The sequence below is a fragment of the Erythrolamprus reginae genome, chromosome 2 (assembly GCF_031021105.1).
Source record: "Erythrolamprus reginae isolate rEryReg1 chromosome 2, rEryReg1.hap1, whole genome shotgun sequence".
In the NCBI taxonomy this organism is placed as follows: Eukaryota; Metazoa; Chordata; class Lepidosauria; order Squamata; family Dipsadidae; genus Erythrolamprus; species Erythrolamprus reginae.
Window position 1 is genome coordinate 97,805,278 of NC_091951.1, and position 27,546 is coordinate 97,832,823.

Genomic DNA, 27,546 nt, shown 5'->3' on the forward strand with positions numbered 1-27,546 from the left:
AAACAAGGATGAATAACTTGCAGCCAAACACTTTAAAATGAGCTTGATGGCCTCTCCAAGAGTTCCTTGTGTGGACCCAAGTGTCCTGTGGCCAACCAGATGCATACAGGGCATTTGGGTCACATGTTACTGCCTGACAGTTGATAATAACCTAAGATAGTAAACTAAAAAACCATCAAGATTAGTAGCACCAATAGCCCGACTTAAAGACTTGTCTATCCTTGAATTTCCAGAAAACTGTACCAGGATGAAATATACTATCTCTATTGCAGATATTGGAAATGAACTATTGGTCTATATTGGCCACAAGAAAAGGTCTGCTAACACCTTTTCCAAGCAACTCATTTTATTAAAAGGTATAAGCTTTCATAATGCCTTTTAATAATGTTTATTTAGTTGAGAAATGTGCTTTTGGACTGATTTTTTGCAATAATTGCTAATCTATTTCAATTTGTTACCTCTCAGCTATCTTTCCTTTAAGGGGTCTTAATAGATTTTACACACTTTGAGAATATCCTTGGGTGGTGTTCAGAGAATGGGATCTAAAATTAACCGGAGAAAATCATTTTAAAGAAGTCAAAAGAACTACCAAACTACATGAATCCACTGATAACCACCATAACTAAGAAAAATAAACCACCCACATCAATAAGGAAACTACAATCCCCCCAAAAAATCCCTCTAGTAAAAAAATAAAGCAGGCTATGCAACTAACTTTAAAAACCACTACAAAAAATATATGCCACCAAATAAAGACGGAATTCTCCAACTATCACAGCAAACAAAGGAAAACCTGCACACAAAATCCAACCGCGCCCTCTACAACTTTGTAACTAACAAGACCCTCCCCACTACTAAAAGGACCCAACAACAAAGAATGCTATGATGAAACAGACAAAGCTAACATCTTCAACACATTCTTTGGCTTAGTTTTTGTAAACAGCAATGGCTCATACTCAAAATTCCATAGTCATACCACAAATACAATGATTTAACACAAACCTCACTGAAGACAACATTAAAAAACCACTACACAGCCTAAAACTTTCCCTGTCAATTGGACCTGATGGCCTATGTGCATACTTCCTAAAAAAAGCTTTCCACAGCCATAGCTAAACCATTAAGCATAATCTTTGAAAAGTCCTATGGGACCAGTTCCCTACCAAACATATGGTCACTAACCAGGGTCATCCCCATCTTCAAAAAGGGAGATCCGAGTCTAGTAGAAAACTACAGACCAATCTCTCTATTCTGCATCACATGCAAAGTCATGGAATCAACCATAAACTAATCCATTACCCTCCATCTAGAAACTAACAACCTACTTTCCAGCAAGCAATTCAATTTCAGGAAAAAATATACATATCCTGCAATCTACAACTACTACACTGCAAAAACATATGGACCTTGAAACTTGACCAGGGCAAAGCAATAGATGCAATTTATATAGACTTCTGTAAAGCCTTTGACTCAGTGTTTCATGATAAACTATTGAAACTGAAATCCTACAGCATCTCTGGACCATGTTCTGAATAACCACGTTCCTGTCAAACAGACAAGTGGTCAAAATAGGGAGCACCCTATCTAATCCTGTTCCTGTTAACAGTGGTGTACCCCAAGGCAGCATACTAGGACCAATATTCTTTATAGATAAATGACCTATGTGATCACATTACAAGTGACTGTGTTTTTTCACCACTGATGTAAAACTCTTCAACACCACTGACAACACTACTCCCCTCCAAAAAGACCTTGACTCTGTGTCTGAATGGTCAAACATCTGGCAACTTGTGAGCTGCCCCAAGTCTTCGGAGAGGGGCGGCATACAAATCTAATTAATTAATTAATTAATTAATAACAATAATAAATAAATAAATAAATAACTCAAAATCTCAACCAACAAATGTTTTGTCCTACAAGTATCAGAAAACCAAATACAAGCTGAATAAACAAGACCTCGCAGACAACCCTCACGCTGTCAAAGATCTTGGAATACTCATATCAAATGACCAAATACCAAAGCCTACTGCAACAACATTGGCAAAAAGGCTTCAAGAGTTGTTAACCTAATCTTATATAGCTTTTTCTCTGGTAATATCATACTACTAACCGGAGCATGCAAAACTTTCGCCAGACCAATCCTTGAATGCAACTCATCTGTCTGGAACCTACATTGCATATCACACATAAATACATTAGAAAATGTCCAGAGATACTTTACTAGATGAGGCCTCCACTCCTCTACTAACAACAGACTACGAAACTAGTCTACGAAACCAGACTTGAAATCCTAGGCTTAGAAAGCTTTAGTACTACAGTGTTCCCTCGATTTTCGCGGGTTCAAACTTTGCGAAAGTCTATACCACGGTTTTTCAAAAATATTAATTAAAAAATACTTCATGGTTTTCCCCCTATACCGCGGTTTTTCTCGTCCGATGACGTCATATGTCATCGCCAAACTTTTGTCCACCTTTAATAATATTTTTTTTAAATAAAATTTAATAAATAAACATGGTGAGTAATAATCTAAATGGTTGCTAAGGGAATGGGAAATTGTAATTTAGGGGTTTAAAGTGTTAAGGGAAGGCTTGTGATGCTGTTCATAGCCAAAAATAGTGTATTTACTTCCGCATCTCTACTTCGCGGAAATTCGACTTTCACGGGCGGTCTCGGAACGCATCCCCCGCGAAAATCGAGGGAACACTGTACATTGCCTTCAGCACGACCCATGCATAGCTCATAAAATTATCTGCTACAACGTCCTTCCTGTCAATGATTACTTCAGCTTCAGCCACAACAATACACAGCAGACAACAGATACAAACCCAAAGTAACCCCCCCCCCAAACCTGACTGTAGAAAATATGACTTTAGTAACCAAGTGTTTAATGCCTGGAACTCACTACGTGACTCTGTGGTTTCATCACCAACCCCCCCAAAACCTTACTTTTAGAACAGTGGTTCTCAACCTTTGTAATGTCACGACCCCTTAATACAGTTCTTCATGTTGTAGTGACCCCCAACAATAGGTTGAGCGCCAATTCTCCCAAGCGGATTGGCAGGAAGGTCAGAGGGACACTCCCACTGTAAACGCCTGATTGGTCAGATGGTAAAAATATGTTCCAAAGCGCCAGAATAGAAGCTTTAAATTCCTAACACTATGGGAAATTTGTCTTTTCCCATGGTCTTAGGTGACCCCTGTGAAACAGTCATTCGACCCCCAAAGGGGTCCCGACCCCCAGGTTGAGAACCACTGTTTTAGACTATCCCCTGTTGACCTCACCCGATTCCTAAGAGTTCAGTAAGGGCATGCATAAGACCCTGTTCTAATTTCCTTCTGATCAGTACCAATCTTATGTATATAAAGAATGTTATATCTACCTACTGTATATTACAAATAAATACTTGACTGACTGACTAAATAAATAAGCAAGCAAGCAAAATAGAAGATTATGAAATGCCAGATGTTGTGACTACAAGAGGGTCAGAGTCAGTATGGGCTCTATCGCTCTGCTTTATTATTACGCCACGCCTTCTACACGGAGGAAAAACGCTGAACAAACTGATCTGATTTATTAGCAGCAACTTCTCCTTTTCCCAGCCGACCCGGCCGACGGGGTTTGGGCGGGGCGGGCCATTCCTAGGATCCTTCGCCCGGAATGCGATCGACTACATTTCCCAGGCTCCTTCCGGGCGGTCCAGAGGTGGGAGGCTCCGTAAAGAAGATCCAGAGCAGCCGAGGGGGGCTGTTGGCTGGCGGGGAGAAATGCTGCGGGCTGGGGCTGTTGGAAGACTTTCGCTCCGGGGCTCGGGCTTCTTCGGGGCGATTGCACGCGGGGAGCGAAGCTATTCTTCAGGGCAGGTGAGCCGGTGGCGGGCCGGGCGGCAGCTGTGCGTGCGGTTGGGCTTTCGGCCGCTTGCGGGCGAGCAGACAAAGATCGCGCCGAATTAAAACTGCCGGTGCGAAACGGAGCTCCGTCTCCGAACTACAGAAAGCCGCGGGGCCCTTGTGCCTTCGGAGGGAGGGAGGGAGGGAACGCAGGGGCAGGCGAGGGAAAAGTAGCGCACGTCTGTGGGCATCTTTATGCGGGCAACTGAGCTTAATGGAGGTTCAGGCCTCCAGTCAGACTTCCAACAGGTCGCTTCACGCAAAACATTTGACTTTATTTCACCCAGTACAAGAGAGAGCGCCGGAGCACGCGCAGAATTGATTTTCTCGCCGATTGAATTGCGTGAGGCGAGGAATAAAAGATATCCCTCTTTTCCCCCCAGCATCTTTCTTAGTGAGAAAAGTTATTTTGTGGGAGTTTCTGGAGCGATTCCTCGAATATGCTTTGAGTTGCCTGGAGACAATTCATTCAAAGAGTTGGTTTTTTCCCCCAAAGGATGAGGAAAAAAATAGCAAAGCTCCCCGAAACTCCCTCATTCCACCTACTTCACATTTTTGTATGCCTCAAGAGACGCATGGCGAGTGTCTCTGGCTGTGAGATGCCACCAGGGGAGTGTTTATTGTTCTAATTAGGAGCTGTCACTACTCAATTATGGCGGGCCACTTTCTAAACAGGTTGTGGGTGGGTGGGTGTGTCAAAAAGTAATAGTATCAACAACAACTGATATGAGTGAAGGAGAATGCCTTCCAGGACTGGGAACATTAAATTGAGACATGAAGGTTGAATTTTCTGGCATCTGAGGGCAGAAGTACTTTCTTAAATCAAAACAATACAGAAGACAGGCTGCCTCCTGAAAATTGTCTTTACTTTGTTTTATATTGTTGTTTGCCACCTGCTCTCTCTAGTACAGTGTTAAATTCAAATGTTTTGTGTGAATTGACCTGTCTGGAAGAAGCTAAGCGGCTTATAAATCGCATAAATAAATAAGAAAGTCAGTCAGTCAGTTAGTTGTGAAGAAGTGGCTGTAGCAGCTGGCAGTGAAAATCAGCCACTTAAAATATTTGCTCCGGAATCCGAATAGGGCTGGAAGGTGCCTTGGAGATATTCAAGTCCAGCTTGTCGTTGTGACTCTCATCAGCCACAATTAACTTACTTTCTGGTCTTCTGTAGGGCAGTGGGAAGGATTGGATCTCTATGAAAAGGATGCTGAGAAGGAACCCCCTACCCACCTTCAATCTATTTAAAGAAATCTGCACTAATTTGCAATTCCCATCTTTCCACTTATGGACGATTTTACTCCATTAATTGCTTTGCATAAATAAATACCAGGCAAAATGACTGTGTGATTTCTAGAATATGAATATGCAGGTTCTTTGGAAGGGTGCTTTATCTCTGGCACTTTTACTGTTTCTGTACACACAGAGGACTTACTTTCAGTCACGAACCTGTGGACAGGACTTCAGTTAGCGGGAAAAGAGCAAAGGAGGCTTGTTGGGTACAAAGGGCAAGAAGGACTGCAGTCCCCTTGACAATGGACTTGAGATAACACACTGAGTAAACAGGTCTAATTACAAAGGTCGAAGGCAGCTTAGATAGGCTACCCCCCTCTGTCCTGTTCCCACACCAGAAAATTGAACCAGCAGCTAGCCTTAAGCTAAGGGTGAAACAGATGCAGATGTTTGGTGTTTCATGGATAGCAAAGGGATTACCAAGATTTCTGGGAAACTCAGAAGCTACAAAAGAGGGTTTGTTGTTTCTGCAGCGAAGTAGCTGGGGCAAAGGGGTGTTCTTCCTTCTAATTGGGCTGCGGTCAGGGGTAGCTATTCATTCTGAATGATCCCTTGGGAGTTTCCAGCAATCATCACTTGCCTTCCTCTACAGGAGAACCTGAAACGGACCCCTCTCTATGACTTCCACCGACATCATGGTGGGAAGATGGTGGACTTTGCAGGCTGGAGCCTTCCAGTGCAATACACACACAGCCACTTGGACTCCCATCTCCACACGCGTCAACACTGTTCTCTCTTCGATGTGTCCCATATGCTCCAGGTAACGTCAGAGGGAGGGCTTAAAAGTCACCACCTTGCTGGTCTTTTGAATTCCTCTCTCATGTCTCCAGTTGTCCGTTTCAGACTCAACAACTGGATCTTAATTTAGCTAAGATTGAATTCATGGGCTGTGCTAAGCCATCATTTATTGAATATAAACTACAACTGGCTTGATTTTCAAAATCAAATAAACCACATATGTGATTTCATTTGTGAATCCATCTTTCTTTGGATTTTATTAGGAAAACAGAAGCCCTTCATTCTTGAGAATCCCTACAATAGTTGGAGTTCTTCATTCTGTCACTGACAGTGGGCTTTTGTAGGACTACTGGGAAATGTATCAGCAGGGCAACCTGGTCTACCCAAATATTGGATCGAGCATACTGCTTCCACTTTCACCTTTCCGCCTCAATCCAGGAGCCTTCTCAGGCAGTCGCTTTCACGACAAACACTTTTTGTGTTGAATTTTATATTTATTTGTCAGTAAATATAGAAACATAGAAACATAAGAAGACTGACGGCAGAAAAAGACCTCATGGTCCATCCAGTCTGCCCTTATACTATTTCCTGTGTTTTATCTTAGGATGGATATATGTTTATCCCAGGCATGTTTAAATTCAGTTACTGTGGATTTACCAACCACGTCTGCTGGAAGTTTGTTCCAAGGATCTACTACTCTTTCAGTGAAATAATATTTTCTCACGTTGCTTTTGATCTTTCCCCCAACTAACTTCAGATTGTGTCCCCTTGTTCTTGTGTTCACTTTCCTATTAAAAACACTTCCCTCCTGGACCTTATTTAACCCTTCAACATATTTAAATGTTTCGATCATGTCCCCCCTTTTCCTTCTGTCCTCCAGACTATACAGATTGAGTTCATTAAGTCTTTCCTGATACGTTTTATGCTTAAGGCCTTCCACCATTCTTGTAGCCTGAGAAGGTGCCTGAGATCTTTCAACAACTAAATATTTGGGGGCAGATTGTAAGATTTGTATGTGCAAATGATATACTGTATGCTTTTATATGAAAAGAGATAGGGAGCTCTACCCAGTACAGATACTATCTGCATCTGCTTTAATCCTGCCCACTTCTGGCATATAAATCCTCAATCAAAGAAGCAAAGTAAGCTTGAAATTAAACATATACATTTCCCGCCTTGGATAAATCTATCCAGGTTCTGTTATATTCTATTAACTTTTATGTAAGCATTACTTTCTGGCTATACATTTTATGCAACCTTAATGTTACTTGAGATGAGTTTACTTTTCTAGGGCTTGTGTAATGAGGTATCTTGCTTTCCCAACACTGGAATTAATATAAACAACTCTATTACTATAATGCATCTAAAATAAGTTTAAATTAGCTGTCCCTGAACTATGTTTTTTAAATAGGTTGGATTTCCAAAACGGAGGAGAGCTGGCATAAGAAATCTGGAGGGCACCACAATACAAACAATAATTGCAAACTGATGGGTTATTTTTTGCCAATATCATTCCACTAGTTTTCCTCCCAATGTCCTTCACTTGAGATAGGCTGGATATAATAGAAGACCAGGCCTTCTTAGTTGTGGCACCTTTCTAATGGTCTCTGCAGAGATTATTGTTTGCCCTGGTGATGTCAGGCAAAAACACAGACATTTTGCAAGGACAAGTACGGTAGTTTATTTTAGAAGCCCTGGGAATTTCTACTATTTTACTTTGATCTTCTGATTTATACCAATAGTTTTGTTTTTTATAATTTGTGCAGCACAGATTTGTGGAGGTTGTAGGATAAGGGGATAATTTAACTGGTTCCTCGCAGACATTTCATTCCCTGATTAGGTAACATCAATGTTGGTGGATGGGCTTTGCTCTTTGTTTATATGTAGTACCTTGCCTTTGCCCTGCCCTTGTGTTGGTTGTGGGGGTGTGGTTTTCTCCTTGGTAGTGCCTTTATTAATGTATTTTTAAAAATCTGATATTAATCCCTCCTTAGCTGCTTATTGCCCTATATTATTGCTGAATGTCTATAGAGATTCTCAGTCATCGAAGTCATGATTGTCCCAAAGGTAGCTTTTTCAAGAGGCAACTGGTTTTTTCTTTGAAGACATTTAGCTTCTCACCCAAGAAGCTTCTTCAGCTTCTTCTGGCTGTTTTTCGAATAGTATGTAAATTGGTTTATCACTGTGTATTGATGATTGATTTGTCTAAATGCCATTCCCTAGCATTTTTGGATTTGTCAACTGTTTTCCAATTGAAAATATGACTGAGCCTGTCCATGTGTTGGGAGATTAAGTAGTTTCCATCTTGTTTTCTGACTGCTACTTAGTGTTCCTGGATGCTAGTCTTCCACCTGTCTGTCCTACACAGTAGCCGTTATAATTCTTACACTGTATTTTTGTAGATGACTTTTATTTTTTCTTTTTGGGCAGGAAACAATGCCCTAATCAAGGCAGCGCTCAGCTTCATAAATTCTCTTAATTAAACCCTTCATGAAAACCACTGATCACATACACTCTTAAATACTAAGTGGGCCCAGAAATTATGTCTCGGTATGTTGTCCTTATTCTTACATGTCATGTAATAATATAACATCATGGGCTCTCTTCCAGATTAAATGAAATAAAATATTTCTCTCTTTCTCTCTTACAGACTAAAGTGTTTGGCAAAGACAGGGTGAAGTTTATAGAGAGTCTAGTAGTTGGGGATATTGCAGAGCTGAAACCTGATCAGGTACAATGGAACCAAACAGATCATTTGGAATATACAGTCATCCAGGCCAGTGTTTCCCAGCCTTGGCAACTTGAAGATATTTGGACTTCAACTCCCAGAATTCCCCAGCCAGCATTCTGGGAGTTGAAGTCCAGATATCTTCAAGTTGCCAAGCTTGGGAAACACTGATCCAGGCAATAGGATGGTAGATTTGACACTATCTAAGATCAAACCTATGCTTAGTTGATGTTTGACTAATCAGGATTACTGTAACCACTTCTGATCACCACATTTTATGAAGTACATAGACAATCGGGTGCACAGTGAGATAATGACCCGAATGGAAGTCCTATAAGGAATGGTTGAAAGTTAGAATTAAACAAGTGAAAAGAATATTAGGCTAAGTCACAAGTTTTCAACTATCTAAAGGACCAACGTGATTTCTGGTGCTCCAGAGATCAGTGTCAAAACTAGAAATCAGACTGTGACAAAATTAGCAGCTCTTAATAGCAGTGAACTCCTCAAAAATGGAATAACCTGATACAAATATTTAAGCAGGAGAGGGATTGCTATGACTGAAACCTCCATTATAGATTCTTCACTAAAGTCAAATTAACTGACTTCAAGTTCTAGTTCCATTACATAATTCTGGTTCTCTATTTTTAAAGATATGAATAACTTAAATTGATTTTTCAAAATCCAAAACCAATGTCTTAGAGAATACAAAAGGGCCTTGCATTTGAAGAGCCTTGGTACTCTTAACTTAAAAAATTGAATTCATGCCTTAAACAATGGAGTAGTAAAAATATATATTTCTGAAATACAGTGTTCCCTCGATTTCCACGGGGGATGCGTTCCGAGACCGCCCGCGAAAGTTGAATTTCCGCAAAGTAGAGATGCGGAAGTAAATACACCATTTTTGGCTATGGACAGTATCACAAGCCATCCCTTAACACTTTAAACACCTAAATTACCATTTCCCATTCCCTTAACAACCATTTACTCACCATTATTACTGGTACTCACCATTGAATAAGACACTTAGTGATCCTGATATTTATAAATATAATTATTTATTAACAATAATTATTTTTTTTGTTATTTATTTGCAAAAATTATTAGTTTGACGATGACATATGACATCATCGGGCGGGAAAAACCGTGGCATAGGAAAAAAACTGCAAAGTATTTTTTAATTAATATTTTTTGAAAAACCGTGGTATAGGCTATTCGCGAAGTTCGAACCCCCGAAAATCGAGGGAACACTGTATTTTTAACAAGGTACCCTAAGCACTTCATTGCAATGTTAAGGAATTAACATTATGCATAGCTTATACAGAATTAAGGGATATATATTTTAGGGATTAGGATAGGGGATGCTCTTTTGGACGCCAGCTTTGATGCTTATTACATTTGTATCCATTTCTCAGCTTCAGCATCTTTCTTGAAAACTGATCTTAGACATCAGTAATGGAATTGGCTGAATTTACCTTTCCTTTCAGGGCACACTCTCTCTCTTCACAAACGAGAAGGGCGGCATTATAGATGATTTGATTGTGACCAACACCTCAGACCAGCACTTATACGTGGTCTCTAATGCCGGTTGCAGGGACAAAGATTTTGCCCTCATGGAGGTATGTTTTCCATGATCGTTCATTCGCAAGAGAAAGTGGGAAAAACTGAGATAAAAAAAGAATGAAATACTGTTTCAGAAATAGACCAGGAAAACCATCATCCTCTGTGTGTGTCTTACTATTTTTCTCCATTACATATTGTAGAACAAGATGAAGGAAATGAAAGCAGCTGGCTATGATGTACACTTGGAGGTCTCAGATAATGCTTTGCTTGCTCTGCAAGGTATATAAAATTTCTTAGAACTGTCGTCAGTTCTTATGCAAATATTATTTCATCCATTGAAAGGTCAATTCCTAGAGTGTCAGCCGTTTGGACAAGATGAAAGTAGATCTGCAATTGTGTATTCTACTTGGAACTAAATTTCTTCATTATGAAGTTCCAGAACTACTTAAACCAGTGTTTCCCATCCATGGCAACTTGGGACTTCAACTCCCAGAATTCCCCAGCCAGCAATTCTGGGGAATTCTGGGAGTTGAAGTCCAGATCTCTTCAAGTTGCCAAGGTTGGGAAACACTGACTTAAACTACATGCTGCTCTTTCTATTTCCTGCTTTTTCTGCTATCAGGTCCTGCTATGGCCCCTGTGTTGCAACCTGGGATCACAGATGATCTGGCTAAGTTACCCTTCATGAGCAGTGCGATGATGGCCGTATTTGGAGTGCAAGGCTGCAGGGTGACACGCTGTGGCTACACAGGCGAGGATGGCGTAGAGGTATCACACTGACAGCTTCTAGATGTGAGCAGGAATAAGGACCTTTGGGGAAAAGGCTTGCAATAGCAGCAGATGGTGAGATGGTATTCAACTGCACAAGCAGCTTGAGAAGACACTACTGGTAAATTGTTCTCTGATTAGAGTTTCTCAAATAGTGGGGAGGCCCCCCCTGGCGGGGGGAGGTGCAGAGTGATGCCAGGGAAGGTGCATGACCTCAGGAAACATGCTTTTTTTTGCCATAGGGAGTAGGGGTTTTTTGCACTGAACAATAGCACACAGCACAGAGTAGGAGATCTGACATGCATATAAAGATCTGACGTGCAGATAACAAACCCTTAAGAGACACCATGGAAAAATATTTAACAGGGATGAAAAGAAAGGAAAAGGGAGATGAAGATAATGAGACAAACGTAAGTCTCCTGAAAGCCAAGATGAGGAAATATGATGAACCGTATGTAACGTTTGGCTTCACTGTGACTACGGTGGGAGACAAGGAAAGACCGGTATGTTTACTGTGTCTAAAAATGTTGGCAGCGGATAGCATGAAGGCAAATAAATTAAGGTGTCACTTAAACACATTACACCTCAATCACGCTAAGCCGCTTGAGTTTTTTCAGCAAAAAAGTGCTGAATATTGCAAACAACTGTCTCAGTGGAGAGTGGGGTGGGGGGCAAAATGTTTAACTTCTTCCTGGGGAGGGGGGGTGCGTAACAGAAAATAATTGAGAAACACTGGATTAGAGAAGGTTAATGTGTTGACAGGGAAGAAATAATTAACATGGATGAAAAATAAGAGTGTCTGTTAAATCCAAATATGGATTAAAACACAAGGAGAGAAAACGTCTGCCAATAAATCACACCAAATAATGGGCATTCTCATACCTAGATCTCTGTCCCTGCAAAACAAGCTGTGGAGCTGTCCGAGCTGTTGCTTAGGGACTCTTCTGTGTGGCTAGCCGGACTTGCAGCTAGGGATAGTTTGCGACTGGAAGCAGGTCTCTGTCTTTACGGGAATGACATTGATGAGAACACAACCCCTGTGGAGGCCAGTCTGGTGTGGACTCTTGGTAAGTACCCAATGGATTCTTGATTTCTTTTTATCCCAGCCAAAGCCAAACTGCCCAATGTCCTCCCAACCTGATGGGACACGAAACAAAGATTTAAATATTGGCAGGAATGTCTATGGAGTTTCTCAGTCATCCAGGTCATGGTTGTCCCGAAGGTCCTTTTCCAAGAGACAACTGGACTTTTATTTTTTTCTTTGAAGACATTTCACTTCTCATCCAGGAGCTGAAGAAACTTCTTGGATGAGAAGCGAATCTTTTTTTTTTAAAATCTCCAAAAGTCCAGTTGCCTCTTGAAAAAAGCACCTTTGGGACTATTGGCAGGAACCCTAACCCTAACCAGAGCCTAAACAGGGTAGGAGCTATATCGGGCAAGTAGTTACTTCTGAAAGGAGGATCTTCTGATCCACAATAAGGGAGATAGTGCTATCATAGAAACATAGAAGACTGACGGCAGAAAAAGACCTCATGGTCCATCCAGTCTGCCCTTATACTATGGATATATGTTTATCCCAGGCATGTTTAAATTCAGTTACTGTGGATTTACCAACCACGTCTGCTGGAAGTTTGTTCCAAGGATCTACTACTTTCAGTAAAATAATATTTTCTCATGTTGCTTTTGATCTTTCCCCCAACTAACTTCAGATTGTGTCCCCTTGTTCTTGTGTTCATTTTTATATTAAAAACACTTCCCTCCTGGACCTTATTTAACCCTTTAACATATTTAAATGTTTCGATCATGTCCCCCCTTTCCCTTCTGTCCTCCAGACTATACAGATTGAGTCCATTAAGTCTTTCCTGATACGTTTTATGCTTACATGGTACTGTTCTTTTCTGATTTCCTTCCAGGGAAACGCCGTCGTGTTGCCATGGATTTTCCTGGTGCTTCAACCATTTTGGCCCAAATTAAAGAGAAACCGAAAAAGAAACGTGTCGGGCTGACTTCTACAGGACCCCCCATCCGGCAGCACGTGCCCATTCTTAGCCCAGAGGGCAAGCCAATTGGTAGGTAGTCTAATGGATCTGAAACCTAGATAATACCTGACTTCATACAGTGACTGGATTCATGTATCATGCCAAGCCAGGTTTGTGTAACAATGTTTCATTGAATATATCACAATCGGCTGGATTCATACAATACAACGTACACATCCAAAATTGAATGATACATATTTACACATACAACTTGAGATGTATAAAACAATTCAAATTTAAAATGTTTTGATCTAAAACATTGAATTTTGACTTTGAATCGGGCTGTTACCTAGTAACAATCTGAACTTGAAATAACCATGCCCTGTTTGCTTGTTCCTAATTGCTACCTAAAGCACTATTTTTGTTCATTGCTCTTTCTCCTGTTGCTACCAGTTCGCTTGTGTGCGACGCTTGTCCCGGGCAGGTGGACAAAGCTGCCTGTAGTTGCCGCTACCAATTTGCAGAAGCAGGCTGAGCCAGGAGCAAACTGCTGCTTCCATAGGCCCTGTAATCTGATGACTCTGCTTTTAACTATGCTGGTTGAAATTTGTGGGAGTTATCCTAGCACATTTGGAAGGCACTGTGCAAGGGAAACAAGAATGTTACGCTATTTTATGGGTACTGGGGAAGGATAGTGTGGAAATCCAAGAGCTGTGTTTCCTGTTGTTTCTGTTAGCTGTAGAACGTGTATTGAGCAATACTCTGGCTGTTTCTCTTTGCACTAGGTGAAGTTACTAGTGGCTGCCCATCACCGTGCCTGCAGAAGAATATTGCTATGGGCTATGTAGACAGTGAATTCAGCAAACTGAACACAGCCCTCAATGTAGAGGTGAGGAAGAAGAACTACCCATCTCTTGTCACCAAAATGCCCTTTACGCCTACACATTACTACACCATAAAATAGGCTGCTGGCAGCAGAGGTTTTTGATTTTACACCACGTTGTATTAAAAGACATAGAGATATTTGACTCTATGAAGAGTCTGCTACTTAAGACAAATTGAGCCTGGAGAAGACTGTATCAGTCTAGGATTGATGACAGCAGTCTGAGGTGGAATATTTTCTTCCTGTCATCTGCTCAGCAGCTTCCTAGTTGCCTCATTGACCTCAGATCATGCACGTACAGTGGAATCTAGGCTACATTTGGGGGGATTGATTAGACCAGGGGTTTTCAGCCTTGGCAACTTTTAAGACTTGTGGACTTCAACTCTCAGAATTCCTCAGCCAGCTATGCTGAGGAATTCTGGGAATTGAAATCCACAAGTCTTAAAAGCTGCTAAAGTTGGAGAACCCTGAGTTAGGCACATTGGAATTTGGAAAGCATATTCTGGGCAAACTTATAAAATTGGAGCATGGTCAACAACAAAATTCTAATTTATCAGAAGGAAAACTGAAGAAGATACTCTCCACTCTCAAACTCTCGTCTTCAGGACTTTGCCCTTTGACTCACAGCTGATCAGCTGTCATTTTCCTTGGGTAGATGGACACTAGAGTGACTAGACTGTAATCCCTCTCTATTTTTATACTCTGAGAATGCCGAGGAGCCCATTGGAACTTTTTTTTAAAAATGTCAGGTAGTTAGATACCAAAGATAATGTCAGTAGGCACAGGGATACAAAAATCACAGAACTACTTGTGAGCCATTTTCTTTAAGAAGAGGATTGTTAATTTTTCGACACACGTTTTGTGAGAATATGCAGGAGCAGTAATTCAAGCTTAGGCAAATCCTCTTTTATTTCTTTGCTTATTTTTCCCCTCCTGAGCTGGAGGCTTTAGATTATATCGTGAAATACAGCCCAGGACACACCTATGAAATTTTCTTGGCAACAATAAAATCATTTGCTATTGTTCTCTTTGGTAGATGTCATTTTTTCTTTTTGTTTTCTGGCCAGCTAATAGTGGTGGTCTTCCATCTAAGTACTAGGTAGGATCCACTTGATCTAGTTTTTCTTAAGGTCAGCTTAGGTGCTACCATACTCTCTGACAGACAGTTCATAACTACCTCGTTCCTAATACTTTCTTGTGTAACTTTCCTGAAAGCATATGTGAATCAAAACTATGCAAACAGAAACAGACTGCAGTATTTACAGGAGTTGATGGGGTAAAAACATTGTTTGCTTCCATTTAAAATTAATATTAGCTCCATGGAGAGAAATTTAGGGGAAGAACACGGAAAAGTTGCACGCCTCCCCTTCAATTTAAAAAATAAAATAAAAATGTGGATGTTTTTCTGCTCAGCAGGCAACATGGCCCTTAAATTAATAAAATGCAGTTTACATGCAATGGCTACAATAACAACCAAGCTTACTTTGTTTTTTTTGTTTTTTTAATTACATCTTTATAATCTGTATATTACAAACTCTGCAATACGTGGCAGCACATGGCAGAGAAAAAAGCTCGGTATTGCATCAGCACCTCTTTGATCACACCATTACAGAGCAGCTTCATCTTAGTCCTTCAAGTCGTAAGCACAACGGCTTATGGATTGCGAGCAGAACTATTCTGGAAAGTGTTCGGCTCCAGAAAGCCACTAGCCCATACTACCTACAAAGCTGACAGAGGTACAGTAGGAAGGCATTAAATGCCCAGGTTAGATTTCTCCAATCCTACCAACTGTAAAGAACAATTCTGAGACTCCCCAACGATTGGCCATATATCTTGGGAGTTCTCAAGCTGCGGGCCAATACACCCGGCTATTGCTGACTCAGGCTACAGTTTATGGTAGGCCTAAAACTACTCGGAACAAGATGTCAGCTGATGATTCATGCTCAACTGGAAAAATGAGCCTTTGTCCTTTCTAAGCAGAAGCTGGCTCAGGGCCAGAAGACTTCAAGAACCACAACAGAAAGAAACGAGGTCTGTGCCAGCAATTTTAATGCTGGGAAAAGATAGGCTAGAGGTCAGTCTGCAGATAGGTTTTTGTGGCACCCAGAAGAAGAATAATGAAAATAATGTAATTGGAAGGGCGGGGCAGGGGGAATTGCAGCTTCCCAAACCTGAGTAAAGCAATCCTGAGATTCAGAACTTGGCAACTGGACGGATAGGAGCAGTCCTCACAGCACCAGTGATGGCCAGCAACTAAACCATAGCATGGGAGAAATGACAACCTTGATTGCACTTTCCCTTCACACTGAATCAGCAAGGCCTCTGAGTGGGCAGGCAGGCAGGCAAACTTCCCCCATCCTCTGTGCTCCTGGGGCAGCAGGAGCCTGGCTTGGTCACCTCTGTTGTTACTCTCGATGTGTTTTTGTATTTGTGTTGCTTGTGCTCTCCCTAAATTTAAAAAAAAAGAAAAGAAAACCCAACCACATCAAGAAATGCAATCGGTGATCCCCCCCCCCCGGGGTTGATAGTCCCAAACCACAGATGCCATTATAACGATGGCCAGTTCAAGAAATAAAGCCACTCACCACATAGAAAAGGGTGAAGAGCCGTCTGAAGTTTCTCCATTCTGTCCTTCAGTACCTGGCAAGAAGAAGAAGAATGGGCAACTAAACTCTGCCGCTCTTTTTCTCCTGCTCCTTTGGAGGGCTCCTGTCTCTCTTTGGTCTTGCAAGGTATTTACTGAAATGACTTTCAGGATACTAGTACCACGACACTCGGAACCCCTAAGTCGGTGATGGTGAACCTTTTTTCCCTCGGGTGCTGAAAGAGCATGGGGACGTGCTATTGCGCATGTGTGAGTGCCCATACTCATAATTCAATGCCTGGTGAGGGCGAAAACAGCTTCCCCAGCCCCCCTTCCCGGGAGGCTGGAAACAGCCTGTTCCCCAATTTCTGGTGGGCCCAGTAGGCTTGTTTTTGCCCTCCCCAGGCTCCAAAGACTTCCCTGGAGCCAGGGGAGGGTAAAACTGCCTCCCTCATCCCACCGAAGGCTCTTTGGAAGGCAAAAACACCTTCCCAGAGCCTCTGTGTGAGCCAAAAATCAGCTAACTGGAACACACACACATGTTGGAGCTGAGCTAGGACAACAGCTCGCATGCCAGCAGATATGGCTCTGCATGCCACCTCTGGCACCCATGCCATAGGTTCGCCATCACTGCCCTAAGTAATAAAAATAGTATGGCCACACAAAACCACCTTTTGTCCACAGACACAGTGGAAACTCTCCAATGTTCTCTTTGGTGAAAGAAGCAACAATGCCCAGGGGCAGAAACTGTCTCTTTTTTTTTCTAGATTTGTGCAGGGCAGAACTAGGGTGTTCTCAAGAAAGTGCTAACCCTGAGTTTTTAAACAAAGCTCTAGTGTTCTTTCAAAAAAACAACACTAAACTTGTTTTTATAGAGACCACAGAGAAGACCTGACAAGCACTTTGGAAAGCACGAGTCAGGCATTATGTGGGGAATGGCCTCCGCCGAAGTTGGACCTCCCCAGTTCACCTACGGTCTAGCAATCCAGGCCACACAGAGCTATTCTCAGTAACTGGAGCTTAAATTACACATCTATAGCATCTAATATGAATACCCTATTTAATAGAATAAAACTAGAATAAGGCCAAGTTAAACTAGGCAATTAACTATAGACACGTCAACCAAAATTTCACAATAACTTAAGAACTCATTGCTAAACATCCATAGCCCCATGCTGGGGAAAATATAGATTTGCAAAATAGGAGAATGTTCACCTTTTACAATACAAATGTGGGAAGAGAGAATTCATTATTGGCCAAGTGTGATTGAATGCACTAGTGTAATTGGACACACAAGGAAATACTTTTGGAACGTTTGCTCTCTTCCCCTCCTCTCCGCCCTCTGCTAGCTGTGCCCTGCCAAGATAGGAACATTTTGGTCTGTGATCAGCTTCTGGAGTATTACGATATTCACGGGCAATGTCCTCGCAATTGGGGAAGGGACGTTGGAGGAGTTAAGACAAAACTATAGCTTCCTTGGAGTTGCATATCCACCCCGAGTCCTCGGAGATGGGGCAGCGTATAAATCCAATGAATAAATAAATTAATAAAATATCCACAAATGTCAATTTAATAACCCTGCAAATTCAATTACGCCATGTTTCTCAAATTAACCTTAGAACAGTGGTTCTCAACCTTTCTAATGCCACCACCTCTTAATACAGTTCCTCATGTTGTGGTGACCCCCAATCATAAGTCTAGTGCCAATTCTCCCAACTGAGGTTTAAGCTGATTGGCAGGAAGGCCAGAGGGATACCCCCACTGTAAAAGCCCGATTGGTCAGATTGTAAACATATGTTCCAAGGCGCCAGAATAGAAGCTCTAGTTCTTAACACCATGGGAAATTTGTCTTTTCCCGTGATCTTAGGCGACACTGTGAAATGGTTGTTCGACCCCCAAAAGGGTCCAGGTTGAGAACCACTGCCTTAGAAGATGCCTCAGTATCAGAAATGTTCGATCCACGGATATCCACTGTAACACTTGTTGCCCAACACTTGTCCATACTTTTTACAGATGGCTTTTTTGGGGGGGAGGGGGGAGATTGAGAATGGAGTGAAAAATATGCATTTGTTGGACAACCTAGCCAGAATAGACTCATGCTTGGTAACAGGACTAGCCAGCAACTACTTAAAGACCTCTTGGGAATGGGACAGAAGCCCATATCCCATAGGATTCATTCACCACCTTATTGCTTTCTCTTCCACCATCAACACACCGGTCAGAGTAGCTGGAACAATCGACCTGGCCTTGCAGATCATTCTGGCCAGGGCTTTTACCCCTAACTCTTTCGGGGCAATGACCTTGCAGCCAAGGAAGGGAAACAGCCAAATAAAAGACAGCTCAGCCTTCATGGAGCCATGGAGGCAGGTCAAGTGGCTCAGAAGAGAGTCTAAAAAAAACCCTCCCTAGTTTCTTGTAATGGGGGGGGGGATCGGGGACGGGAAAGAGATAGGGTCAGATTCCACCCATGCAACCTTACAATAAAGTAATTCTACAATGAAGTGGAATGATGATCCGGTTGGTCTCTCGCAAGGCTGCCAGGCAGGCAGAGTCAAGATCGACCTCTTCCCCGGACTGGGCGACCCAGGCTGAGACGCTGAGAGCTCCAGCAGGGGCGAAGGGGGTGTCCGCGCAGGTAAGGGAGCAAGGGGAGCCCTACCTTGCCGGTAGTAGAGGCTGGTGACGGTGTTCCCGTAGACCCGCCAGGCCACCTGGATGCCCAGCAAGCTCACCACCAGCCAGAGCAGCAGCAGCTGGAAGAGGGCGGCCCGCAAGTCCTGGGCCTCCCAGTCCGAGGCGAACTCCTGCCCGAGCCAGGTGAGAGCCCGCAACAGGCGCGTGGGGGCCTCCCATTCCGCGGAAGCCGGGTCGGCCCCTGCCTCGGCCTCGGCCGCCATCGAGCCCACCGCACAATGGCGAGACCCACCGGGGCTCCGCGCTGCGCCACAAATCCAAACAAAAACTGTCAGCGGCTCCTCGCTGCGCATGCGCCCGGAGGCAACTTGCAACTAACCCCGCCCCGCAGAAAAGAGCCGGCGTGTTCTTCTCATTACACGCGCGCCCGGAGTTTCTTTATTAGGCGAGGAGCCGCGAACGGAGGCGATGATTTGCAACGAGGCGCTGGATTCAGAGACCGGCACGATGAGCAATGTGGTGCGATCGCACGGCACGCAGTTTCCCCCGAAGTTGATTTTATTTTATAAAAACATAGAAGATTGACGGCAGAAAAAGATCTCATGCTCCATCGAGTCTGCCCTTATACTATTTCCTGCATTTTATCTTAGGATGGATCTATGTTATCCCAGGCATGTTTACATTCAGTTACTGTGGATTTACCAACCACGTCTGCTGGAAGTTTGTTCCAAGCATCTACTACTCTTTGAATAAAATAATATTTTCTCACGTTGCTTCTGATCTTTCCCCCAACTAGCCTCAGATTGTGCCCCCTTGTTCTTGTGTTCACTTTCCTTTTAAAACACTTCCCTCCTGATAGCAATATTCTTGCTATATTCAGCGATTCCCTGTATATTACATAAAATGTTTTTAGTTGCCCAGAAGCCGCGGAGGACCAAGGCAGCCTGTGCGATCTTCAACCAAGGGGAAAAAAGGATCGAATCGGGCTCGTTTGGAGAAACGTTTAGAAAGAGCAAATTCAGCCGTTGTATAGTTGCATTATTATTAACTGTATAAGCAACTTCAGTGCCGCTAGGTACTGCAGGTTGTCAAGAAAAAGGGAGGGAGGGAGGGAGGAAGGAGAAAAGGAAAGAAAGAAAGAAAGAAAGAAAGAAAGAAGTAGAGAAGGAAAGAAAGAAATCGTGCACTAAAGCCATTCAAGAAAGAAAAAGAAATAGTGCGTTAAAGCCACGATTTCTCTCTCCTTCCTTTCTCTCCTTCCTTCCTTTCCATCCTTCCTATTCTTCCCTCCTTCTTTTCTCTCTCCTTCCTTCCTATTCTTCCCTCTTTCCTTTCTCTCCTTCCTTCCTTCCTATCCATCCTTCCTATTCTTCCCTCCTTCCTTTCTCTCCTTTCCTTCCTATCCTTCCTATCCTTCCTTCCTATTCTTCCCTCTTTCCTTTCTCTCCTTTCCTTCCTTTCCTTCCTTTCCCTCCTTCCCTCCCTCCCTCCCTCCTTCCTTCCTTCCTGACAACCTGTAGTACCCAAAGGTGAATTCCTTTATTTAAAGCCATTTTAAAACACCGCCTTTACTCTTAAGAAAACTTCCGTCGGAGCTGCAGGGCGAAGGACTGGAGCAAACGCCACCTCTTCCTGCTTTAGTTCCCGAGAAGCGGTCGTTTTCGCTTTCGTTTTCCCCCTGCTTGCCAAAAGGAGGCGGACCTCCCCACTTTCCAGGGTTTTCCGACCGCAGCTGCTGGATTCCGAGTGGGGAGAAGCACGAAGTGTCCGTGGGTAAGGTAACGTTTTGAATTTTCTCTAAATTAGCAAAATATCGCGCTCGGTTGTTGTGTAGGTAGGAATGGCTGTGGGGTGAGCTAGATCGAAAACCTTCATCAGCAAGCCCAGGAGCATCAGAGGCGCTCCCCTGAACCCAAGACAACGCAGTCCTATTGAAAGAAAATAACACTTAAGAAATTATCTGAAATGTGGGGTTTTCTTAACATGAAGTTTTAATATTCTCCTTAAATGATGTGTTAAAGAAAGGTACATCTTTTTCAGTAAGGATGCATGATGATTCTTTTTTTTTTTACTTTCTTTATTGATTTTAAAAAGAATATTTCTCATGATTTTTTGGTACAGGTCTTAATCCATATCTATTACATTTTAAATATATCATTCAATTCTCTGTATAATTTATTTATTTATTGGATTTGTATGCCGCCCCTCTCCAGAGACTCCGGGTGGCTAACAGCAATAATAAAACAGCATATAATAATAATCCAATACTAAAAACAGTTAAAACCCATTATTATAAAAACCAAATATACATATAGACATACCATGCATAAAATTGTAAAGGCCTAGGGGGAAAGAGTATCTCAATTCCCCCATGCCTGGCGGCAGAGGTGGGTTTTAAGCAGCTTACGAAAGGCAAGGAGGGTGGGGGCAATTCTAATCTCTGGGGGGAGTTGGTTCCAGAGGGTCGGGGCCGCCACAGAGAAGGCTCTTCCCCTGGGTCCTGCCAAGCGACATTGTTTAGTTGACGGGACCCAGAGAAGACCCACTCTGTGGGACCTAACTGGTCGCTGGGATTCGTGCAGCAGAAGGCGGTCCCTGAGATAATCTGGTCCGGTGCCATGAAGGGCTTTATAGGTCATAACCAACACTTTGAATTGTGACCGGAAACTGATTGGCAACCAATGCAGACTGCGGAGTGGTGATGTAACATGGGCATATTTGGGAAAGCCCATGATTGCTCTCGCAGCTGCATTCTGCATGATCTGAAGTTTCCGAACACTTTTGAAAGTTAACCCCACGTAGAGAGCGTTACAGTAGTCGAGCCTCGGGGTGTTGAGGGCATGAGTGACTGTGAGCAGTGACTCCCGGTCCAAATAGGGTCGCAACTGGTACACCAGGCGAACCTGGGCGAACGCCCCCCTCGCCACAGCTGAAAGATGTTTCTCTAATGTGAGCTGTGGATCGAGGAGGACGCCCAAGTTGCGGACCCTGTCTGAGGGGGTCAATGATTCTCCCCCCCAGGGTAATGGACGGACAGATGGAATTGTCCTTGGGAGGCAAGACCCACAGCCACTCCGTCTTGTCTGGGTTGAGTTTGAGTTTGTTGACACCCATCCAGGCCCCAACAGCCTCCAGGCACCTGCACATCACTTCCACATAATCTGTTAAATTATGTACATTCAAATATAAATATCAATAAGCATAAATTCTTTCAGTTTCTATAATAGAGTGTCTATCAGTCCCATGTTTTTATTTCATTTATGTTATTACAAAATGTTTATTTTTATTTCTATATACTGTATACCGATATTTTGTATTGTTACTTTTCAGTTTTTATTTTGAATCCATTCGTGCCATATATAGATGCGCAGAGATGGACGAAATGACAAACTCAATTTAAGGGAATAAAACATAAAAAAACTAAAGAATTATGGCGCAAATGGCACGGATGATTATTCTTTCTTAATGATTGCATGCTCTTTTCATTATTGCTGTCGATATTTACAACTACACCCCCAGGAGCAAAACAAATTTAATTTTAATTTGTGTGCATTGTTTAATGCAGTGTTTCCCAACTTTGGCAACTTGAAGATATTTGGACTTCAACTGGCTGGGGAATTCTGGGAGTTGAAGTCCAAATACATCTTCAAGTTGCCAAGGTTGGGAAACACTGGTTTAATGGACTGTTAAATTGGCCACACCCACCTAGTCACATGACATAGCCATGCCCTCCCTCCCACAGACTGAATTGGCCCCATTTTAAAAGTTTGAAAACCTCTGATGTAAAATCTGCCAGTCCAATTAATGTGGCTACATTCATGCAGTTTTCTTGGCAATTGTATAGAAGTGGCTTGCTCCTGCCTTTTTCCATAATGTGTTTCAGCCTCCCAGATCAGCCTACAAGTTTTAGAATTCTCTGGTGATTTCCACCCCAAGTATTAATTAGGTTTATTCCTGATTCTGTTGAACTTCTGAACAAGGTCATCCCCTATCCTGCCCCATGCTGGGACTTGCTTTCTGTTTTAAATTTATTTTATTTTAGTAAGCTAGTGTTTTTTAAAAGTGCGGTCATAGAATCTCTGGGAGTTCCCAATACCTCCTCGGGGGTCCTCAAAATCAAAATTGTTTGCCAAATAGTGAAAACATTTAATAATTAATTTAATTAATAATAATAATAATTTATTAGATTTGTATGCTGCCCCTCTCCAAAGACTCAGGGCAGCTCACAACACAATACAAAATGTACAAATCCAATATTTAAAAAAAAACAGATTAAAACCCTTATCATAAAAATTAATCACACAACCCAAGCAAACCATACATAAATCATAGTAGCTACGGGGAATATCAATTTCCCCATGCCTGACCACAGAGGTGGGTTTTGAGGAGTTTGCGAAAGGCAAGGAGGGTGGGGACAGTTCTAATCTCCAGGGGGAGTTGATTCCAGAGGGCCAGGGCCACCACAGAGAAGGCTCTTCCCCTGGGTCCCACCAGACGGCATTGCTTAGCCGTTGGGACCCGGAGAAGGCCAACTCTGTGGGACCTAACCGGTCGCTGGGATTCGTGCGGCAGAAGGCGGTCCCGAAGGTATTCTGGTCCGATGCCATGAAGGGCTTTATAGGTCATAACCAACACTTTGAATTGTGACTGGAAACTGATCGCAAAGGAATTAAAACTCTTCCCATTTTTTAAAAAATAAATTGTTTTAAAAAATAGATTTCCCCCATGAAAAGTATTTAATTTAATTTAATTTATTGTATTTCTATGCCTCCCAACTCCCAAAGGACTCTGGGCAGCTTACAACAGGATGTAGAAAATACATTTAAAAACATCATAAAAAGTTAAAAAACAGTTGAATTATATACATATATCTAGATATTTCTACATTATTCAATTAATAAATATGGTATACATGCATCCGTTTTAATTTTTAATGCCATAAATGATAAATGCAAACAAATGCTATTTTGGGATCTTCCACATTTCTTTTGTTAATTTTAGAGTGGGAAGGGGACTTAAGAAAATTTCAAGAAATATTGTATTGAGTTATTTCATTCCAGTCACGACTGATGTTGAACAACCTGCATCGAAATAGTAATAAGGTTCAAACTAGACACAGCTACACAATCATAAAAAATAATTAAAAATGTGATCAATCAGACCTTACGTATTAAGGAAGAGCCAAAACACCATCCTCATCAGGAAAGGATTAAAGTGGCTCCTTCAGCCCTGCAAGACAGAGGTGGGTTTCAACAGGTTCTGACAAGTTCTGGAGAACCGGTAGCAGTCATGGGCTCCTCCCCCCATGAGATGGGGACGCCATCCGGGTAGTGGAACTGCTTCTGCGGATGTGCAAAAGCAAAAATACTGGCAAAAGTCATCGAAATCTCACTTGCGCTCACGAGACTTTGCCGATTTTTGCCATTTTTTGCTTTTGGGCATGAGTGGCATAGCCGAAATCTCATGAGATTTGGCTTGTTGCACATGCGCAGAAGCCAAATCTCGCGCGGGGTGTGCATGCGCAGGTGTCAGAAGCGTGCGTGTCCCTATCGGCCACTGAGGACCATCCAGGTAGCAAGGTAAGTGGCAACCCACCACTGACTGGTTATAAAAGTTTTGAGCAGTTTGAAGAACTGCTGAAGGCAAACAGCCCTCCCCCAGTGGGTCGACCTCTAGGGAGGCACAGAATGCCATGATTGCCATATCAAAATGAAGCAATTGAGAAAACTTTCTCAATGAGACGACCTTGATTGAATCAAGATCTCTCCTTTTATTGTATTTCACTTTTCCTGACATGTGGTACAGAATAACCAATCCACGAACGCCACATACATTAAGCCATCCTCCAACTACCATTCACTCAGGCACTGTATAAGGCAACCTCCTCGTGACTTCCCTATAGATAATTAACGGAAGCTCCATTCTTTGCCTTTTCCTGGATTGTGTATTTACTGGTGATTAGCAAAGGAATGAGAGTAAGGCATATATTTCCTTATATGGAAGTTAGCTATAGGTTTTCTTCATGTTAGCCGCCCCGAGTCTGCGGAGAGAGGCAGCATACAAATCTAAATAATAAATAAATGTTGTATATCAAGTTAATTATTTTCCACATGGTCATGGATTCTGCAGCTTGCTTACTTAGCCTGGACTTTGCTGCCTTTCAATAGAGGAAGAATAAGGTTTATACAGCACCCATTAGGCTAAAGCATCACTCTTCAGCAATATTCCATTCCAATGTTCAGTGTCTAAAAACCTATGATTACAACAAACCGCTAAATACCACCTCTGACTGGCTCCCCCCATTGATTCTATGCCTCCAGAGTCCCAGCTAATCTGGAGGGAATGGGGATGTTGCAGTAACCTTCCCCTGGAGTGGGGAGGGAATGGAGATTTTATAGTATCCTTCCCCTGCCACCCCCACCAAGCCACGCCCAGTAAGCCACACCAAGCTCACAAAGCCACTCCCCCAGAACCGCTAGTAAAAAAACCTTGAATCCCACCACAGCTGCAAGGCCTTCGGAAACATCCCAGTCACTTTGTGAAAGGCTTGGGGCTTCTCTGATATCATCGAGAATGATGTTCTAGAGAAGAAGACCATTCTCCCCGGCAGTTTAATAAGCATAGCCATGATTGGTGCCTGGACAATAAGTTCATGAATCAAGACTTTCCAATTGCCTGATTCAATGCCTTGTCTTTATTTTCCTTTTTGTTGGCCCTGACAGTACTGAAACGGCAGGATCACAATGGGTGCCACAGAGAACCTTTCGAAGATCAACGACGAATTCTATTCCCGCCAACTGTGAGTCTGATAACATGGGACCCAAAAGTGGGAGGAATGCTAAGTAACCCCAAAGGGCTATTGCTCGAGAGCTGGTGCCTGAGATGATTCAGAGTAACTGAGTTGTAGAATGAGTGAGCATCTGGTAGAATTTAATTTTGGGGATTACTAATCTGGGGATTAAGACAACTGTTAACATTGCGAGGTAGTCCTGACAAGAGGTGTAAGCAGGAAAACCAGCTCTATCCTTATTGTAAGGTTACATTAACAGAACGTTGCAAGATTGAAAGTCTTCCCCACATCTCGTGTTTTATGGAAAACTATATATTTATTTATTTATTTATTTATTTATTTATTTAGTTAGTTAATCTGATACACAATAATACACAATGAAGGTTATAGAGGATACACTCAAGTAAGATATAACAAAGAAAGAATAGAAGAGAAATTATGGGGATAAAATATATCAATGAGAGAATAGAAGAAAAGATACAGGGATAGAAGAGAAGATACAAGAGATATAGGAGAGACAATAGGGCAGGGGATGGAAGGCACTCTAGTGCACTTATGCACACCCCTTACTGACCTCTTAGGAATCTGGAGAGGTCAACCATGGACAGTCTAAGGGTAAAATGTTAGGAGTTAGCGATGATACTACGGAGTCCGGTAATAAGTTCCAAGCTTCGACAACTCGATTACTAAAGTTGTATTTTTTACAGTCAAGTTTCGAGTGGTTAATATTAAGCTTGAATCTGCTGTGTGCTCTTGTATTATTGTGGTTGAAGCTGAGGTAGTCGTTGACAGGCAGGACGTTGCAGCATATGATCTTGCGGGCAATACTTAGAACATGTTTAAGGCATTGTAGTTCTAAGCTTTCTAGACCCAGGATTTTAAGTCTAGTTTCGTAGGGTGTTCTGTTACAGGTAGAGGAGTGAAGAGCTCTTCTGGTGAAGTGGAGAAGGTCCTTCCTGAAACTTTTACCACAGCCATCCTGTGGGAAACCCTTTGAGCTGAGATACCTTTTACAGGCCGTTTGTCCAGCTTGTGGCTCTCCTTCTGTGTCCTGAGGTCATTCCAGGCATAGAATGCATAATGACCGAGGAAAGATAAATAGAGAGCAGTAATTGGAAAAGAAAACCAAGATAAGGGTAAAAGTGCAGTTGAACAAGAACAAGAGTGCAATCTGCTGTTCAGGCTTGGATGTTTTTGTTCCAGCTATGTGCTCGGGCATGAGGCCATGAAGAAGATGGCTACAGCAACGGTGCTGGTTTCTGGAATGACGGGGCTGGGGGTCGAGATTGCCAAGAATGTGGTTCTTGCAGGCGTGAAATCTGTCACCCTCCACGACCAGGATGATGCTCAGTGGAGTGACCTGTCCTCACAGGTATGCAGGCTAATGATCTTGCCTAACAAATGTAAGAGCCATTGTAAGGCACAGAACAGGTCTTATTTATTTATTTATTTATTTATTCATTCATTCATTCAATTTTTATGCCTCCCTTTTCCTTAGATTCAGGGCAGCTTACAACATGTTAGCAATAGCACTTTTTAACAGAGCCAGCATATTGCACCCATAATCCGGGTCCTCATTTTACCCACCTCGGAAGGATGGAAGGCTTGAGCTGGTGATAAGATTTGAACCGCTGACCTTCAGATCTACAGTCAGCTTCAGAGGCCTGCAGTACAGCACTCTACCTGCTGCGCCACCCCGGCTCA

At 42.5% G+C, this 27,546-nt stretch overlaps 3 protein-coding genes across 4 annotated transcripts in view; 2 read left to right on the plus strand and 1 right to left on the minus strand.

Moving 5' to 3' along the window:
- The first annotated feature begins 3,554 nt into the window (after window positions 1-3,554).
- Window positions 3,555-14,859, plus strand: AMT (aminomethyltransferase). The gene is made up of 9 exons (XM_070738792.1): window positions 3,555-3,861; window positions 5,771-5,938; window positions 8,567-8,647; window positions 10,129-10,260; window positions 10,405-10,483; window positions 10,827-10,972; window positions 11,859-12,039; window positions 12,886-13,041; window positions 13,737-14,859. The coding sequence occupies exons 1-9, from the start codon at window positions 3,766-3,768 to the stop codon at window positions 13,913-13,915; spliced, it is 1,218 nt and encodes a 405-aa protein (XP_070594893.1). The 5' UTR covers window positions 3,555-3,765; the 3' UTR covers window positions 13,916-14,859.
- Window positions 13,123-19,444, minus strand: TCTA (T cell leukemia translocation altered). Its single transcript, XM_070738793.1, has 3 exons — window positions 19,078-19,444; window positions 16,420-16,474; window positions 13,123-16,282 (listed from the first exon to the last, which is right to left on the minus strand). The coding sequence occupies exons 1-3, from the start codon at window positions 19,403-19,405 to the stop codon at window positions 16,240-16,242; spliced, it is 426 nt and encodes a 141-aa protein (XP_070594894.1). The 5' UTR covers window positions 19,406-19,444; the 3' UTR covers window positions 13,123-16,239.
- A 1,324-nt stretch (window positions 19,445-20,768) lies between these two features.
- Window positions 20,769-27,546, plus strand: part of UBA7 (ubiquitin like modifier activating enzyme 7) — a 68,447-nt gene continuing 61,669 nt past the window's right edge. For both annotated transcript variants that reach the window (XM_070738888.1, XM_070738889.1), the window contains exons 1-3: window positions 20,769-20,825; window positions 25,775-25,851; window positions 27,046-27,214. In XM_070738888.1, the coding sequence (XP_070594989.1) occupies window positions 25,796-25,851; window positions 27,046-27,214 (225 nt within the window). In that variant the 5' untranslated portion in view covers window positions 20,769-20,825; window positions 25,775-25,795. The remainder of the gene's footprint in view (window positions 20,826-25,774; window positions 25,852-27,045; window positions 27,215-27,546) is intronic.

Bases quoted from the DNA above. Each gene is read 5' to 3' on its own strand.
- AMT (XM_070738792.1), top strand. From the start codon at position 3,766: ATGCTGCGGGCTGGGGCTGTTGGAAGACTTTCGCTCCGGGGCTCGGGC. The intron at 3,862-5,770 runs GTGAGCCGGTGG...CTTCCTCTACAG, and splicing joins GAAGCTATTCTTCAGGGCAG to GAGAACCTGAAACGGACCCC. The intron at 13,042-13,736 runs GTAGGTAGTCTA...TCTTTGCACTAG, and splicing joins CCCAGAGGGCAAGCCAATTG to GTGAAGTTACTAGTGGCTGC.
- TCTA (XM_070738793.1), bottom strand. From the start codon at position 19,405: ATGCGCAGCGAGGAGCCGCTGACAGTTTTTGTTTGGATTTGTGGCGCA. The intron at 16,475-19,077 runs GTAGGGCTCCCC...TCTTCTTGCCAG, and splicing joins CAGCCTCTACTACCGGCAAG to GTACTGAAGGACAGAATGGA. The intron at 16,283-16,419 runs GTGAGTGGCTTT...TTTTAAATTTAG, and splicing joins TCTTCACCCTTTTCTATGTG to GGAGAGCACAAGCAACACAA.